General features: G+C 54.2%; 1 protein-coding gene across 26 annotated transcripts in view; it reads left to right on the top strand.

The window, feature by feature from the left end:
• TNK2 (tyrosine kinase non receptor 2) overlaps positions 1–17,139 on the top strand; it is a 45,797-nt gene that overhangs the window by 23,480 nt on the left and 5,178 nt on the right. For 23 of the 26 annotated variants that reach the window (XM_045502424.1, XM_045502439.1, XM_045502431.1 and 20 more), the window contains exons 2-11: positions 2,803–2,983; positions 4,007–4,077; positions 6,012–6,233; positions 7,215–7,367; positions 7,887–8,164; positions 9,606–9,732; positions 10,145–10,291; positions 10,376–10,470; positions 15,418–15,612; positions 17,021–17,112. In XM_045502424.1, the coding sequence (XP_045358380.1) occupies positions 2,821–2,983; positions 4,007–4,077; positions 6,012–6,233; positions 7,215–7,367; positions 7,887–8,164; positions 9,606–9,732; positions 10,145–10,291; positions 10,376–10,470; positions 15,418–15,612; positions 17,021–17,112 (1,543 nt within the window). In that variant the 5' untranslated portion in view covers positions 2,803–2,820. The remainder of the gene's footprint in view (positions 1–2,802; positions 2,984–4,006; positions 4,078–6,011; positions 6,234–7,214; positions 7,368–7,886; positions 8,165–9,605; positions 9,733–10,144; positions 10,292–10,375; positions 10,471–15,417; positions 15,613–17,020; positions 17,113–17,139) is intronic. The other 3 variants (XM_045502442.1, XM_045502421.1, XM_045502443.1) reach the window with 2 other exon arrangements.

Raw genomic sequence — 17,139 nt, 5'->3', positions numbered from 1 at the left:
TGCGGAGAGACATGGCCTAGGTCAGTGATTTTCACAGTGCACCTTTGGGGCCTTCTTCTGGAAAGCAGCAGTGCCCTGCCCTCTTAACGTCCATGCACTCCCTTGTGTGTAACAAATGGTTTTGTTGAGGATAAGTGAGTTAATACAGCTAAACGCTTAGAACCGTGCCTGGCATATAATAAGTGTAGTTGAAATGTTAGAGTTATTTTTGTAGTTCTTCTTAAATAAAAATAATAAAAATATAACTTTTTTACTGTGTGTGTGTAGTCAGTCAACACGATATCACCTGTAGTATAAAGGAGAAATAAAAGGAAAGTGATGATAGCATTTCATGTATTCTGGTATGTCTGTACACTCTGACGTGATGAGGTAGTCAGTGCTAACACCTCTAGGAGGACCACCGTGGAGGCAGCGTCTACAAGTGCTGACCGAGAGCGGGGTTTGGAAATAATAAGGGCAGGTTGCCTTCAGTGACATTTTTCTGATTAGTGAACAACTTTTGCTAAGTTCTGAACAAAGCAAAGGTCAGTGTTCCCTCATTTTACACCATAGTTCTGTTCTAGAAGATTCAGTGTGTATTAAAAACCAAAAAATACATTTTTGCTCATGTTAAGATGGAATTCGATTCTAGGTTCAGATGTTTATTATAAACCAGTTTTTCACCCGCACGAATTAAGTTGTGTGGGATTTGGGGACAATGTGTGAGACTCCCCTGCACATTACAGGATAACTTACATTCTTGTCCCCCAGTCACCCACTAAATGCCACTAGTGGCCCCCCAACATCCAAGAATGTCCCCTAGGAGGCTGCACAGACCTCATGGGAACCATCTAGGTAAAGGGTCACAGCTTGAAGTTTAAAAACCCCCCTCTGGCCCAGCTGCCTTGGTGGAAGAGCCAGGGTTTGAACTGAGGGCTTCTTATTCCCGTTTGTCACTCTTTGCGTTGCCCTGAGCTGCCTGGGAAGCTCTGATGTCCTGCTGCTAGGCTGGCAACACCGCTGGGAACTGTGGGGGCAGGAGGCTCATGCTCCGCCTGGGCTGCAAGCGCCGGCTTCTCTTGGTGAGCCTGTGTTGAGAGCTGGAGGCCAAGGCCACCTCTGACTTGTGGGGTGTCGAGGGGCAGCTGGACTTTTCCTTCTTGTGGGTTTTCCTCCGTGGGGATTGAACACAGGTCAGGGGCCGGCCTGGACAAGCTCTCAGCTCTGTTGGGTCTTACTTGGACAAGGATGGGCTTGGTGTCTGGTGGGCCAGGCTGCTTTGTGTTATGGGTGCCCTGTCCTCTTTCTCTGGACCGCACAGAGTGTAGGTCAGAGGTCATTCACTGGTGGCCTATTGGCTGATTATAGCCTGCACATGTGTTTTGCTTGGCTTGCACAGCATGTGTGTGTGTGTGTGTGTGTGTGTGTGTGTGTGTGTGTATTTCAAACTTGAATTAGTCGATATAATTAAAAAGTCAAGAGAAACATGTAATGTTAAGTGAAAACAAGGAACAGAATGGTGTGGGTAATGGGTAAATGTGTGTGTGTGGGGGCGAAACAAAGTCTGGAAGGATGTGTAAAAGTCATTTATGGCAGCTGGTTTTGGGGACAGGGGGCTAGGTGGCTGTGCAGTATGGCAGGGAATGAGACTTTATGGCTCCTGTGTGCTTTTTGAATATCTTACCATGTGCATATATTACCTTTTCAAAAAGAATTTTAGTGGTCAGATTTCACATATAGATTCAGATTTCCAGTATTTCTTGAAAAAATTAAAAGCTTTGATGACATTGGGCAGTAGTCTATGGTGACAACTGTTGATGGAGCTAAGCAGGGCTGCCTCTTTGAGCTGGCATCTGAAAGCTGACCCCAGCCAGCCTTTGCCTGCCTCTTGTCTTCCACTCACTGTGGTTCTAAGGGCACTTGAGTGGTCTGTGGGATGGTGAGGGGACAGCCTCTGGTGGTGTCAGGCATTGGGTGAAACTTAGCTAGAGCTCATCTAGTCCACAGTGCTTTCTTTCCCTGGGGTCCACCAGGTCCAAGGAGCCTCTGGATAGGTCTCAAGGGACCCTGCACCCCCCCTCCAATTGTTTTTTTTTTTTCCTATTTTTTTAATGTTTATTTATTTTTGAGAGAGAGACAATGTGTGAGTGGGGGAGGGGCAGAGAGAGGGAGACACAAAATCCGAAGCAGGCCCCAGGCTCTGAGCTGTCTGCACAGAGCCAGACATAGGGCTTGAACTCATGAACCGTGAGATCATGACCTAGCTGAAGTCGGATGCTTAATCGACTGAGGGGAGGCACCCCTCCCCCACCAATTGTTTTTTAAAATATTTTAAAAATATTTTTTAAGTAATCTCTACAATACAAAACCCTGAGATCAAGAGTTGCATGTTCGACTGATTGAGCTAGTCAGGCGCCCCACCCCCCAATTTTTTAATGGAAACTTCATGAGTAAGAATGTGTATGTTTTCTTGGAAACATAATCGATAGTTTTCATTGTTCTCAAAGGGCTTGTGACTCTCTGAAAGCAGAGAGGTTGATCTCATATCACTCAGCCACAGATCACAGAGTTTGGGCTTAAGACCCTGACTCCAGGGCCTGGGCTGTATTCCAGTTACCCTAATTCTACCCTTGTTGCTGGCAGGAAGAGGGGCACAGGAGTATAGGCCATTCTGTACAGCTGTTTTGGGGAGCAAGAACATGGTTTGAGTCCTTCCCTTGAAGCAGTTTAGTAGAATGTGGGTGAGCCTAGGACGCTCAGGACAGGGTCCCCTGCCACCTCCCTGTACCCCTTGGTCCCTGAGCCATTCTTCCCTCCCCACAGAGGCTGGGGAGCAGCAGCATGCAGCCCGAGGAGGGCACGGGCTGGCTGCTGGAGCTGCTGTCCGAGGTGCAGCTACAACAGTACTTCCTGCGGCTCCGCGATGACCTCAATGTTACCCGCCTGTCCCACTTTGAGTATGTCAAGAATGAGGACCTGGAGAAGATTGGCATGGGCCGGCCTGGTAGGTGGGGATATTGGCCTTGCTTGTTGCTTCCCCACTGACCGTTTACCTCCTCTATCCTCAGGATTGCCAGTTGGAAGAGCCCTCCTCCTAATTCCATGGGGTGGCATAGCTGAGAACTCTCGCTGCATCAGTAGATGCTGCACGCAGTGAGTGCATGAGAACAGTTAGCAGTTGTAAAGGTGAACTGGAGTGTGAGGAGAATGAAGTCATACTTAAAGCTCTGGATTCTCAGGATTGAAAAAATACTGCTTTTGGTTTGTTCAGACGTTTGTAGGATGTATTTCCTCCATCTCCTCCTCCTTTATAAACATGGCATTGAGTCTGCTCTGTTCACCATTCTGAACATCAGAGGGGTCAGTGTCCAGAGATCTGTATGGAGAAGAGAAGATTAAAAACCCTCAGATGATTTGCAAATTTTCTCTTAATCTGTCTGTTTTTCTCTCTCCCTCGCAAAGATCTGCTTTAAATTGAACTCATTCTGTCTCTTTCCCATGCACAAAAATATGCTCTATAAGTTTTTATCCTAAAAGTAGTGATCATAGCATCTAGAAGCCATGGTATTCCTTGTAGAGCATTAGAAACTTATTAGTATATTCAACTTAAAATAGCTGAATAAGTAATAACGTGCTAAATTAGACACTGACGTAGACTACTTTGGGATTGGATAGTTGGTATCTGATGCTAGTAACAATAAAATTTTATGGGAGAAAAACACAAAATTGGGTAAATCCTACACATTGCCTTTTTTTCCCCCCTTGAGGGTTGGAAAAAGACCACTGCTGTTCAATTTTGGTGGTTAAACACCTCCATCTAGTTCGAGAACCACTGCCTAGAAGTGGAATGCTGTGACCATCTGGCTAACTATGGCCCCTGGTTGGTTAGAATGGTCTGTTTCCTTGGTGTCATTGGGCAGTATCTAGTGGTGGGCCCACCCCAGGGGGACCAAGGAAGCATGCAGGTGGGGGCCCTGGGGGCTGTGAACTACCTTAACAGCATTTGATTCCCCTTTTTTCTCTGCAGGACAGCGGCGATTGTGGGAGGCTGTGAAGAGGAGAAAGGCCATGTGCAAACGCAAGTCTTGGATGAGCAAGGTGCGTGAATGAGGAACAAGATGGGGTGGGCAGCCTTGCAGGCCCAGCTCTGATGTTAGTCTTAGGAAACTCCCCCATTCCCAGGCAGGTATGATCTTGTATTTTGTACAGACCTCCCTCCTCCAAGGTCTTACCGGGCAGGGTACTTGTAGGACCACCCAGCTAAGTGTCTGTCTCCACCAGAGATGGCACGTGAGTAGCCTGTGTGCGGCGATGGCTTTACCTCCCCTCCCGCTGTGCAGTGGCGCTGGGTGTGGAGCAGGCACCCGTTGACAAGTGCGCCGTAACTTGATCCCTTGCTCAGTCTGAGTGTTGGGGCCAGTGTCCAGGACAGAGTGGTGGGGACTGTCTGGACCTAGCACATCTTTGCCTTGCTTCCCTCCCCCACCCCCCGCCCTCCCTAGTCTGCAGAGGGTTTCTCTGGTCATCTGGCCCTGCTGACCACTTCCTTCCCCACAATCTGCCCCCCTTTCCCTTTGCCCTAATTTGGGTCTGTGGAGTGGTGAGTCCCTGGTCTGACTCAGTGGAACTTTGCCTATTGTCTGGAAGACAATGCGAGAGGAAGTGAACCAGCCAGGGGCCTTCCCTCCCCACTTCTGGCCTCAGGGCTGGGATGGGGGGTGGGCAGGGCAGAACAGCTGGACTAGGATTGGGCAGCAGAGATTTCCTGGCTGCGATCTGGCAAAGGGGCTGTCTCTTGGGAGCCTGTGGCCTTTTCTGGGGACACTGTCCTGGTCCCTTGCCCAGGTTTTAGGGAAGGATGAGTTTGTCGGGCGGGTGAAGGTAGGAGGGAGGAGCTGTGCGGTGTGCCAGGGTTTGGGGATCTTGGACCACCATGCAGGAGGTCTTCAGGTCAGTCAGCGAACCTCTCCAGACTTGAGGCATGTCTTCAGTAAAACTGTGGTGGTGGCACTTGTGCCCAGCTCCCCTCACGGGGCGGCGGAAAAGGTCCCTGGAGATAACGGCTGTGAAGGGCCTTGTTAGCTGAACACTGCTTACAAACATAAGGGATTTCAGTTACTAGGATGAAGGACGGAGCAGTGGCTAGAAGAGGCTCTCAGATTGGAAACGCGCCTACCCCATACGGACAAGGTTCTGCCAGCCTTTGAGGGGCAGGGGCCCAACTGGACAGAATCTGCAGCCTGAGGCCAAGGCTTTGGAAGCCCCAGTCAGACTAATGGGGCCAACTGTGCTACTCAGGGTCTCCTTCCTTCTGTCCCTTGACCTTTGACCCCTTCCCTCCACATCCCAGGTCACAGAGTCACCTCCAGTCTTCGTTTCCCAGCTCTCAGCTCTAGCTCCTCCAGAAGCCCAGCTGTCTTCCCAGGCCTTTCCCCAGCAAGACCTTGCTTCATCTGCACATACCCCCCCACCCCCACCCCGCACACATTCACGGTCCAACCTCAGGCTCAAATTATCCTCTCCCCTGGCAGGATGAAGGGCAGTCAGCTCCCCAGGGAGGGTGGAGACAGACAGCGCCAAATGGGCAACCCAGAGAAGGGGCCAAGGCTAAAAATGGACAGGGAGGTGTTTGTGGAGGGCCCCTCAGGCTCCTGCCCATCTGCTCTGGTTAGGGGCCCAAGTCTGTGCTGGGTAGGGGGATAGGGAGGGACAGGTGGTGCACAAGATGGGTCTGGAGTGGCTTTAGGCTGTCCCTGACCCTACAGCTGGGTGTGGGGCTATGGCAGTCATGAGCTACATGCCTGTCAGTCCATTTCTGGCAGATACTCTGAGGCCACACTGAGACTGTGGGTTCCTGTTTGAGGGTGTGATCTGGAGGTGGGGGGTGGGTGGGCCTCCAGCCAGGCTGCCCCCTGGCAGTTTGGCAAAGCCAGGACCTCTCTCGAGGCCTAGCCGAGGATCCTGTGGGCCGGACTGAGTGACTGGCTCTGGGACCTCAGAGTTCCATCTGGCCCCTGGCTGCCTTCAAACAGGTGTTCAGTGGAAAGCGACTGGAGGCTGAGTTCCCTCCTCATCACTCTCAGAGCACCTTCCGGAAGACCTCGCCCACTCCAGGGGGCCCAGCAGGGGAGGGGCCCTTGCAGAGCCTCACGTGCCTCATTGGGGAGAAGGACCTGCATCTCTTCGAGAAGCTAGGAGATGGCTCCTTTGGCGTGGTGCGCAGGGGCGAGTGGGACGCCCCCTCGGGGAAGACGGTAAGCTTTCTGGGTCATGTGGGGTGTGCCAGAGGGACAGGCCTCTAAGAGACTCTGGCAGAGTCCATCCCCACTCTCCCTCCACCCTGACCTTCCCCGACTCTACCCTCTGAGGCAGATCTTTCCCCTCTGCTGGGATGGTGGTGTGGCTGGGCACAGATCAGAAAGGGGCTTCCTCTGGACTACATGCTCAGGTTTAATTAGACACCTCTGTTTCTTTTTTCAATTATGAAAATAATTTACTTACTGTAAAAGTTTGAAAACTTTTTAAAAAATAAGAAAAAACAATTGTTTGTAATCCCCTCACTCAGGGGAAGCAGAGTTAGCATTTCTGCTTTTTTTCACCCCAGGTATTTTGTTGAATTTGGTGAAGATACAAATTTTGAATGCAACTTGTAAAACCTCGCCTTTTCATCTTGGTATTCTAAACATTTTCCCCAGAAAGATAGGTAGCATGTATACAATAAAGCACATAGTTCTTGAGTGGACAGCTTAGTGAATTTTTGCATATGCACGGACCTATGTGACCACTGCCCAGATCATGATTAAGAGCAGTTCCAGCACCTAGAAGGCTCCCTCCTGCCTCTTCTACTGAGTATCCTCTTTATCCAAGGGAAGCACTATTCTGATTTCTGTCACTATAGATTAGTTTCTTGTCATTATATTTACAGCATTTTCCTTCCACACCAAAAACATTTTAATATTCCATCTTATTACAAGATTTTAATATTCTGTCATCATACTGATCATCTCTTATTTTGTGGTTGCTGTTTAATCTGGACGTTCCCCCAGGAAGGAGAGGCCCAAGGGAGGGCTGCCCTCTCCCAGCCAACCCACAGACACCTGTGACGTACATGCTCATCCATCCAGATGAGCAGATCTGAGGCAGGGATATTTGGGCTGAGTTGGAGGGAGGGACAGGTTGGCTCAGAGTGTTGGGGCCTGGGACCTGTCCTGACTTCTGCTCCCCACTCTGGGCAGGTGAGTGTGGCTGTGAAGTGCCTGAAGCCTGATGTGCTAAGCCAGCCAGAGGCCATGGATGACTTTATCCGGGAGGTTAATGCCATGCATTCCCTGGACCATCGAAACCTCATTCGTCTCTATGGTGTGGTGCTCACGCCGCCCATGAAGATGGTGAGTGCTGTGGGCAGAGGGCAAGGTGCTCAAGCAGGGTCTCTGGGCCCCCCAGATCTGCCCCTCCTCCTGCCTGTGTGGTGGTTACTCCCTCCATCCTGACAAAGATGCTTTGGTCCCCCACCTGATGTGGCAGACTGGCTCCTAGGGGGCCCAGCCTGGTACTGTGTCCGCTGGAGCCCATGTCTGTCTTTGGATTTTGTTTGTGCTCATTGGCAGAGAGTTGCACTCACAGGAGGGACTGGCCCTAGGGTTTATTTTTTATTTTTTATTTTTTATTTTTTATTTTTATTATTATTTTTTTTAGAGTTTAGTTTTTAGAAATTCTAATCTGAGCCTCTGTGGGTTGCTTCTCTCGGGCCTCAGGTTCCCACGTTACCTGGAGGGAGAGGCTTAGGAAGCTGTAGAACTCTCAGAGGTCCCCCGAGGGCAGGCCAGGAAGGAGCATCCAGCTTGGGGCACTGAGGGAGGGGCAGGGCTCAGCCACGCTTATTCCTCCTGCCTCCTCCGTGGCCTCAGGTGACAGAGCTGGCGCCGCTGGGATCGTTGTTGGACCGGCTGCGCAAGCACCAGGGCCACTTCCTCCTGGGAACTCTGAGCCGCTACGCCGTGCAGGTGGCTGAGGGCATGGGCTACCTAGAGTCCAAGCGCTTTATTCACCGTGACCTGGCTGCCCGAAATCTGCTGTTGGCCACCCGTGACCTGGTCAAGATTGGGGACTTCGGGTTGATGCGTGCACTACCCCAGAATGACGACCACTATGTCATGCAAGAGCATCGCAAGGTGCCCTTTGCCTGGTGAGGGACAGGTGCTGCCGGCTCACAGGGCCTGGACCCCGTCCTACCCTTCTTGGTCCCTGTGTACCCGGGCCTCAGAGTTTCCAGGCCTTCTGTAACCACAACAGCCTTTGTCTTCTCTGGGTCTGGGATGCCCTTCTTGTGCGCAGTCCATTCACTCATTCATCCAGGAATTCTCTGGGCCCATGTACCAGGTACTGTGGTACACGGGGATAAGTGCTGCGGGAGTTCAAAAAGGCATCCTATAGGACTCCGTATTAAGCTTCTGAAATACCAGAAGTTCGCCAGGCAGACTGGTTGGCAAGTATGTTTCAGGTAGAGTTAGCTGCAGGCAGGGCCAGACCATACTGGGCCTTGTAGACTGACCAGGGATGTTTACCTGCACACTGAGGTGCTACCTGGCCCTACCCTAGCTCCTGTGTGAACTCATCCTGTGCTGACACCGTCGTGGTCCACTGGCTTTGGAGGCACCCAGAGGAGTGTAGTCTCCTTGTTTTGGGGCCGGAGGAGTAGATCTAGTTCTTGCCAGAGCACCCTTCTCACCCAGGATGCATGGTCACCCTAACTAATAACTGATTTTATATGTAGAGTGACCATACATTTCAGATTACGTTATGCCTGTTGTTCTGGAGTAATTAATAGCACCCCCTTCACACCCAAGCATCCTGGTTTGGATGGTAAATTATAAGGTCCCCTTATAATAGCACTGTGAAATAAGCAGATTATTGTTACTCGCATTTCACAGATGAGGACCGTGAGGCTTTAGAGATCTTGAGTGACTGTCCCTGGGTCCCACCCCCTTTGAGTGGGAGGGCCAGCTCTCCAGTCCTGGGAGAGAGTCTTTGATACTCCATTCGGTCAGCTTCCCTGTCGCTCTGTACCTCACCCCACCCCGGAATACCCCTTTGCTGGCCTCACTGCAGTGACATTTCTCTTCCTCACCTAAAAGGGAGTCCCAGAGGGAGTGTGGGATGTTTGGGTGAAGTGAGTGTAACTATTTCCACCCGTTTTGGTTCTTCCCCAGACCCTATCCAAATTTCCCACCCACACCTTCCTGCTGAAATGACCCAAATCCCAGGATCCTGCCCCAAATCCGGAAATTGTCATCCTCCCACCACAATTAGAAAACAGCCTGAGATCTTATCCCCTCATCAACTCCTGTAGCCTCTGACCTCCTGGCTTCCCTGACCTGGGAATTTCACCCTCTTCCTACCCCAGGCTTCATGTGAATAAAGACATGAACATAGATGATTTTCTCCATCTGTGCACCCCATAGTCAACATGTCCTGTCCCTGTTCACTTTGCACGTGTCCCAGTACCTGCTGTTGAGGCTGGCACACAGGGTAACAACACGTTTGTTGAATGAATATGTTCTGTCCATTGGGCTGATGTGGGTGGGTGTGCTCTGAGGGGCCTTCTTTTTGACCCCTGCCTCTGCCAGGTGTGCTCCCGAGAGCCTGAAGACACGTACCTTCTCCCATGCCAGTGACACCTGGATGTTTGGGGTAACATTGTGGGAGATGTTCACCTATGGCCAGGAGCCCTGGATTGGCCTCAATGGCAGTCAGGTGAGTGGCTGGAGATGTGCTCCCTACAGGATGGGTGGGGGTTGATTTGATTCCTGGTTCCCATCCTGGCCCTGTTGGAACTAGCTCTTATTTGCTGGAGTTCCTGTCCCCCTTGCCCGGTGTCTGCATGACCTCTCAAATAGTTGAGCAAAGAGAAGAGCCTCCAGTGGTCAGGAGAGGGGCAGACTGGGGCTTGCTCACATTCTTTTCCCTTGTAATAGCCACCTATCAAGAGGCCCCAGCCAGGGGATAAGGGTCAGAGGCCCAGGGATAGGCTCCTGGAGACAGACCTTTTCTTTGGGGTGCAGGCATGGCAGCCCACAGCTCCAGTTGTTCCATGGGCTGGAGGGAAGGTGGGAAGTGAAGATCTGGGTGCTCTGCTTGTGCTCAAACTGCACCACCCCACCACCAGATTCTGCATAAGATTGACAAGGAGGGGGAACGTCTGCCGCGGCCTGAGGACTGCCCACAGGATATCTACAATGTCATGGTTCAGTGCTGGGCTCACAAGCCAGAGGACAGACCCACCTTTGTGGCCCTGCGGGACTTCCTGCTGGAGGTGAGGGCTGGTCTGCCCATGGGGGCTGAGGTATCCCAGCAGGGGTCAGTCCCAGGGTGGGCAGTGACGGGTCTCCGCCCCCAGGCCCAGCCCACTGACATGAGGGCGCTTCAGGACTTTGAGGAGCCAGACAAGCTGCACATCCAGATGAATGACGTCATCACCGTCATCGAGGGAAGGTAGGGAGCGTGAGGCTGCGCCTACACTGCCTTGAAGGGTGCAGGGTGGAGGGGCCTGCTGGCTGAGAGCTCTTCTGCCTCCAAGGTTCCCATGGCAACACAGGCTGTGGGGAGCCTGAGCTGTGCAGTAAGGGGAGGACAGGCCCGGGTCCAGTCTTGAGTGCCTGGGGTTAAGTACCAGATGCTGCTGCTAAGAGGGATTTTCCCTGCCTAGCACCACCCTTTCACCCTTTTCCCACTCGGCTCCAGCCCTGGCTGTGTGGGTCAGAGCCAAACTGCCGATATGGTGAGGCGAATGAAGTGGCTCAGCCTTGGCCCTGGGGCCACAACTAGGGACTCTGGAACTCCTGAACATTCCTCTCATCCTGTCTTTCTTCCCTTCCCACCTCCTCCCAGGACAGGGACTCTAGACTACCCGGCTGGGTACCTGTCAGAACCCCAAAGCAGCCCCACCCTCTTCCTGGCAGTCTCTGCCCTCCCACTGAGCCCCACTGTCGCCTCCTGGGGCTCCCCTCCATTTTCTGCTGGGCTGCCCACCTGGGCTCCTTTGTCCCCAGTCCCCATTCCTTACCCGCCCCTGCCCAGACACCTGGGACACACGTCTCTGCCTCCAGGCAGCATCTCCTGAGTCATGTCTCCTACCTGTAGCCCCCATTCAAGCCCTTCTGCTAAGGAGGCCCTACCCACCACTCACCCCACCCTCTGTTATCTGATCCCCAGGGCTGCCAAGGAACTGGTTGGGGCAGGGCGGGGTCGAGGTGCCTTTGGGGTAGGGGGTGAGCATGGAGGACCAGGAAGAGGAGCAAGGCAGAGGAAATCCCCTGTGGTCCCAGCTCCTCTGACTCAGAGCCAGGCAGGGATGAGGACAGGGTTCGCTTCCTACAGAGCCCTTTCTACCTGGGCTTCAGGTCTGGGGGTCTGGGGCCTTTAGTTCATTCAGTCTGTGCCTCATGGGGTGTTGGTGAGAGGGGAGAGCTTCTGCGTTTGGTCAGAGTGATAGGGTAGGCCCTGGAGCCCAAGCTGGTTGTGGAGGAACATGACCTACCCTCACTGTGGCCCCAGCACCTCTTCCCCAGGCCAGGGCTTGCCTAGCCTTTGGGCCCAGTCTGAGAATATGAATGACAAACCAACAAGTTGTGGGGGTGAAGTTTGGGGAGTTGGTGGTAAACGAAAGCAGAAAGCTTTTAGATGGAGAGAGGCTCAGGGGACAGGAAGGAAGACAGTCTGTGGGTTTGGGGCTGAGGAGCCAGACAAGGGACTGGGGCGCATTCCAGAAATAGGAAGATTAGGGTGAGGGCCCGTCTAGAGGGGCATGGCAGGGTGTTAATTCAGAAGTCTGGACCTATATCCATTCCTACCTACAAGAGCAGGAGGACCTTGAACCTGACCCATCTTGTGCACCGTAGCCCTCAGGTCTTTACCTCCCCCATCCCTTGCTCTCAGTGGGGACCCAGTGGTCCCCAGTGGGTGACTCAGTTGCTTCTTGTGTTCCTGGGGTGTGTGTCTCTGGAGCTGGCACCCTGGGTTACCACCAGAGCTAGGCGGGCAACAGGTGGGGCCCCAGGGGAGCCGCTCCTCTTGGGAGGCACTGTGGTCGTGCCCTGCCCTGCCCTTGCGTCACAGCCTCCGGTTGGCCTGGGCTGCTGGCTCCGCAGCTGCCTGCTAGTGTGGGCTTGCTGGGCTCCTCCTCCAGGGCCACGGCCGACTTGGACCACAGTGCCTGCTCTTGGTTCCTGGAGCTGCTCAGGAGGTGGGAGGTGAGGGGCAGGAGGCCACAACAGCTGGTGAGGCTTTGGGGGTAGGCCTGTATGCAGATGGTACCAGAGCTTTAACTCTGCCCCCTTGTTTTTTCAGTGCCCAGATGTCTCTATGTTTGTTTGGCTGACTCTGTCTCCATGTCTCCTAGTGGAGGGGCTCTCTGTTCGTGTGTGTCTTTTTGGGTCTGGGCTTGTACGTGTGGGTCTCTGTTTCTGTGTCTCCTCTTAGCCTGGCTCTCTGCTCTGTTTCTGCTCATCTGTCAGCCTTGGACTCCTCTTGCGGAAGCCGTGCCAGTGTTTGTTTCCAAGTGGAGTCTGAGAGCCCCCTTGTCCCTGGCTCTGATTGGTTCTGTAGGCTGTGTTTCTCAGGGTAGCAGGCGGTGGGCAGAGACAGGACACCTAGATGTTTTGCTGAGCCTGTGAGGTGCTGTCTAGATGGAAGGACAAATGATGACTTGGGTCTTTTCCATGGGTTCTTACTTGGAAATTAGGATGGCTGGCAGCTGTTTCATGTTCCATTTTTATAGATCTAGAGAAGGGAGACAGAGGTTTTGAAGTCCATCTTCTGGGCCTTGGCCTGGTCTGGCCTGGTGCCTGGAGCCTCTGCTCCCAGTGGTAGGTAGGGGAGGGGCATGCAAGGGCCTAGGTTGTCTCTCAAAACCAGGGGTTGCCTGGGTCTCTCAGAGAGAAGTGAGTGGGGTGGGGTTTTGAGCAGAATAGTCAAGCAACATTTATCAGCCATTTCTGGACTACTTTAGACCAGGAGTGGGACAGAGGTCTGAGATTTCCAGAAGCTGGTCCCAAATAGAGCAGGGGCAGCCTGCGGCATGTTCTCAGCTCAGGCCTTGGCTTCCCTGGTGCCACTCCACTTTGTACTTGTCCCAGGATACTGACAGGTAGCAGGAAATAGAGAGTTCGTGCTGGAGGTGCTGGCCCCTTCTCCTGTTCCCCCAGGGACTTCTGTCCTCACTGCAGTGTCTGCCCATGGTAGGCCTAGCCCTCCCATTGCTATGGAGACTCTGGCCTGTTCAAGGAGGGGGAGCGGGTGTGGCCAGTGCAGGAGGGTGGGGAGGGTGGCCTCAGTCCTCTCTGAGCTGCTGGTACTTCGGCCCTACTGATTCTCAGAGGGGCACAGGTAGGCAGCACGATATAGCATTGGCCATCTCAAGACTTACATTTGAGCCTTGTCGAGAGGATGCTGCTTCCGAGGGTGTCTGTCTTACACTTGCCCTGCCCTCCAGCTCCCCTCCCCTAGTAGCACAGATCTTTTGGGAAGTGATGTCGGGACTCCCAGCAGTCCTGGAGGCTCTTGCCTCGGCCATACCTATAATAAAGGGAGGTGGGTTGGCATCTCTCACTCTCAGAAGTGGGTCCAAAGGAGCCCCTGTGTGTTCGGCTGTGCTGGCAAAAGGAAGGGGGTGGAGGGAGTGACCTGCCAGTCTGGCCTTGCTCAGGGTCGACACAGGGAAGACAGGGTCACAGGGTGGAACTGGCCTTGGACATACTTCCATTCTACTTTGAACTATCTCTCTGCCTCGGTTACCTCTCTCACCCAGGTTAATGAGCACCTCTGAAGAGGTGTGGAGAGCAGAGTCCAATGTCCAGCCTGGGGTTGGTGTTTAGAAGGTCTGTAAAGGGTTACGCAGAACCCAGGGAGCCATTGGGTGCAGGGGTGGGGGGGTGCAGAGAGCAGGAGGGGGTCCCCTGGTGTCAGGCATCCCTCTTCACCCTGCTTCATGGGAGGCTCTCGACCTCAGCCAGTCCCTGGGACTGGGGTGCTAGGGGACGTTCTCTTCTCGGAACAGCCCTGCTGTTTTCCGATGGGCTTTGTCCCTTCCTGGGTGTTGTCCTCCCTTCTTGCTTCCTTTCCTGCCCTTCCCACCCTAGGGCAGGGTGTAATCACAGGGCTGCTGTGTCTGGTGGTAGGCTGGTCAGCGGCCCTGTTTATGGGGAGGCTGGGCTCCTAGCCCTCTGCCGCCCCACCTCTTGGCTTCCCAAGCACTGCTGTGCTCATGGGGTTTGACTTGTGATCTCCAGAGCAGACTGATTGAGGTCGTGCTGCCCCAATGGGCCATGTCACCTCATGGAGGAGGGTCCAGGAGCTCAGCCTCCATCCGCCCTTGGTCCCTGTGGTCTGGCTCCAGTTTGGAGGAGACCTTGATGCTCCTGGCTGCCCAGGTGGGGGTTGACTGGGTGTGTGCATGTGTCCACCACAGCAGCATGAGGCTGCACTACCTCTGCCTTAGCTCAGATTCTGCCCATGTCGTCTGGTGTGAGCGATCCTAGTGGCAGACAAAGGAGCTGCATCCTGCCACTTGAAGTGTCCAGGAGGGCACCATCCTACCCCAACCCCCACCCCAGGCTCAGGCTTAGGCTATGTCAGTAGAGGTTCTGTGTCTGAGATCAGAGTGGGGGGGGGGTGGTCCCACAGTCCAGCTGCACTGGGAGGCTGGGTCCCCTTATAGACCCCTTATTTAAGACAAGAGTAGAACTCCCCAGGAGATGACCGGGGTTAAGGGCACAGGTCCCACAGCCCTGCCTAGAGGTGGTGGAAGACACTGGAGATACAAAAACTGGTGATGGGAAGGCGTGGGTTGCTTGCAGTGCTTCCAAACTCACAAGGGGCTGCATGCAGGAGACAGAGTGTGGTTGGGGGGCTTGGCTCCAAGCCCAGTGCTAAGGCCATGGTGTTCCCTTGGCCTCTATAGCTCAGGATGCCCGGGAACTGGGCTGAATAGCAAGGTCAGGTGTCCAGAGGGTAGGGGTACAGGCCTTGCCAGGGAGGAGGGAGGCAAGGCAGATTTATAGGAAGGGTGGTAGCTGCAGACTAACAGCCAAATTTGAATCCTGAGTCTGCTATGATCTGTCTGGGAACTGTAGGCAAGTCCTGTCACTTATTTGTAACCTATCTGCTTATTTGTAAACTGCCGGAAAAGGTTGTCTGACCCACCTAAGTGTCTTAGGGTAAGGTGTGTGTAAACAGACAGGCCCTGTACTGGGAGAGTGACAGGTCGTGGGGCAGGCAGGCTGATGACAAACCAGCCTGGTCTCAGAGCCATAGCCCTTGGGTCCCCTCCTGCCAAGATAGTCAGATATATTCTGGCTGGAGAGAGCTTGGAATGAAAAGGGTCCCACTCCCTGGGGCCACCTCACACACCCTGGTGTTCACCATGTCATCTCTGTTGAGCAGGGCTGAGAATTACTGGTGGCGTGGACAGAACACCCGGACACTGTGTGTGGGACCCTTTCCTCGCAACGTGGTGACCTCCGTGGCTGGCCTTTCAGCCCAGGACATCAGCCAACCCCTGCAGAATAGCTTCATCCACACGGGACATGGCGACAGTGACCCCCGCCACTGCTGGGGCTTCCCCGACAAGATTGATGAGTGAGTGCATTTGTGGGGGTGGGGGTCACCTGTGGCTCCAGAGTCAGCAGCTCCTCCCTGGGCATGCAGGCTCTCACTGCCAAGGTCCTTGTCACAACAATAGGGCAGAGGGTCTCTTATTGCCCGAAAGCTGTTCCCTGTAGGCAGAACTGAGGTTAGGAGCTTCAGAGGATGGAGGCACACTTCTGTTTGGTGGAACCCCCCCAGAACACCGACCTTAGGAACATGGACTTGAGAACAGCCTCTGGAATGAGTTCAGCAGGAGGGTTTCTGTCATGCCCCCTAGTGTTTGTGTAGAGTCTGGGAGATGGAGCCTGCTGGGTCAAGCCCTGGGGTGTGTACAGGTGCCAGGGGGTGAGCTGGGGGCCCAGAGAAAGAGCTCCCTGTGGGGAAAGCCCAGGAGGAAGGTTAGGCAACACCCCCTGCCCCTGCGTGCTCACTCTCTACCTGGCAGGGGGTTCAGTCTCCTTTAAGTGAAAGGATGAGGTCACTGGGGACCTGTCCTCTGCGGAGGACACAGAGGAGAAGAATTAGTCACTTCCTGGGTGCCCTACCCCAGCGAGCCACCTGGCAGCTCCTCAGCCCAGGCTTCATGCCTCTCTTCTGGCCCCAGGAGGCTTCGAGGCAGCCCTTTCTCCTCTGACTTCCCCTGACATTCGGTTCTGCCCTGAGAGGCACAGTGAAGCAGGCCTGCCCTCTTGCCCCCACACACCAGAACCCGAAGCCCTGGGAGAGTAGCTGGTGTGAGCCAGCACGGGCCTGTGGGAATTGGGGCGAGGTGTGTAGACGCCCTCCAGAAGGTGGCCCGGCACCCTCTGCCCTGCTGCTGGCGTGCTGCGGCCAGCCCAGCCCCATTCCTCCAGGCTTTCATCAGCTCAGTGACTAAGTCCCAAGGCCTGACAGTCAGCACAGGCTGAATCGGGAGGGTGAATTCAGAGAGGGTGAATCGGGAGCAGGGCAAGTGGCCCAGCCCCTCTCCCACCTGGCAGCGGGGCAGAAGGGTGCCTCCTACACACCCCGACAGGGGACCGGGCCCGGCAGGACAGAAGAGAGTGTGCCGCAGGTGGCTGCTAGACGTGGGTTGGGTGCCATGGCGGTAATGGAGGGCCAGCTCTGCCTTTGTAGGGTATTGTTGGAGCCCCTTCAGTCCAAGCCTTTCACCCTGCAGTCAGTTCTGTCTCTGCCCTCTCTCCATTACACCCTCCCTGAGTACGGTCTTCGGGGAATCGCACGTCCTGTGCTCCAGACCCAAGTCTGTGCGGGGCTTGGACAAGATGGTCCCCTACATGCACTCAGGGTTTTGTTCTCTGCCTGACCCCGGGCATCTCTTCCTGAGGTTCCCCACGACCGTCACCACACCACACCCTTCCCCTAGCCCCCACCCTCTGACCCGGTTCTCTCCCCACAGACTGTACCTGGGAAACCCCATGGACCCTCCTGACCTGCTGAGCGTGGAACTGAGCACCTCCCGACCCACCCAACATCTAGGAAGGGTGAAAAGTAAGAGCCTGGCTCCCCAGTGCCCCC

This window comes from Leopardus geoffroyi, chromosome C2, assembly GCF_018350155.1.
Source record: "Leopardus geoffroyi isolate Oge1 chromosome C2, O.geoffroyi_Oge1_pat1.0, whole genome shotgun sequence".
NCBI lineage: Eukaryota > Metazoa > Chordata > Mammalia > Carnivora > Felidae > Leopardus > Leopardus geoffroyi.
The sequence above is the reverse complement of the archived record's forward strand: the minus strand, read 5'-3'. Positions and strand labels throughout refer to the sequence as shown.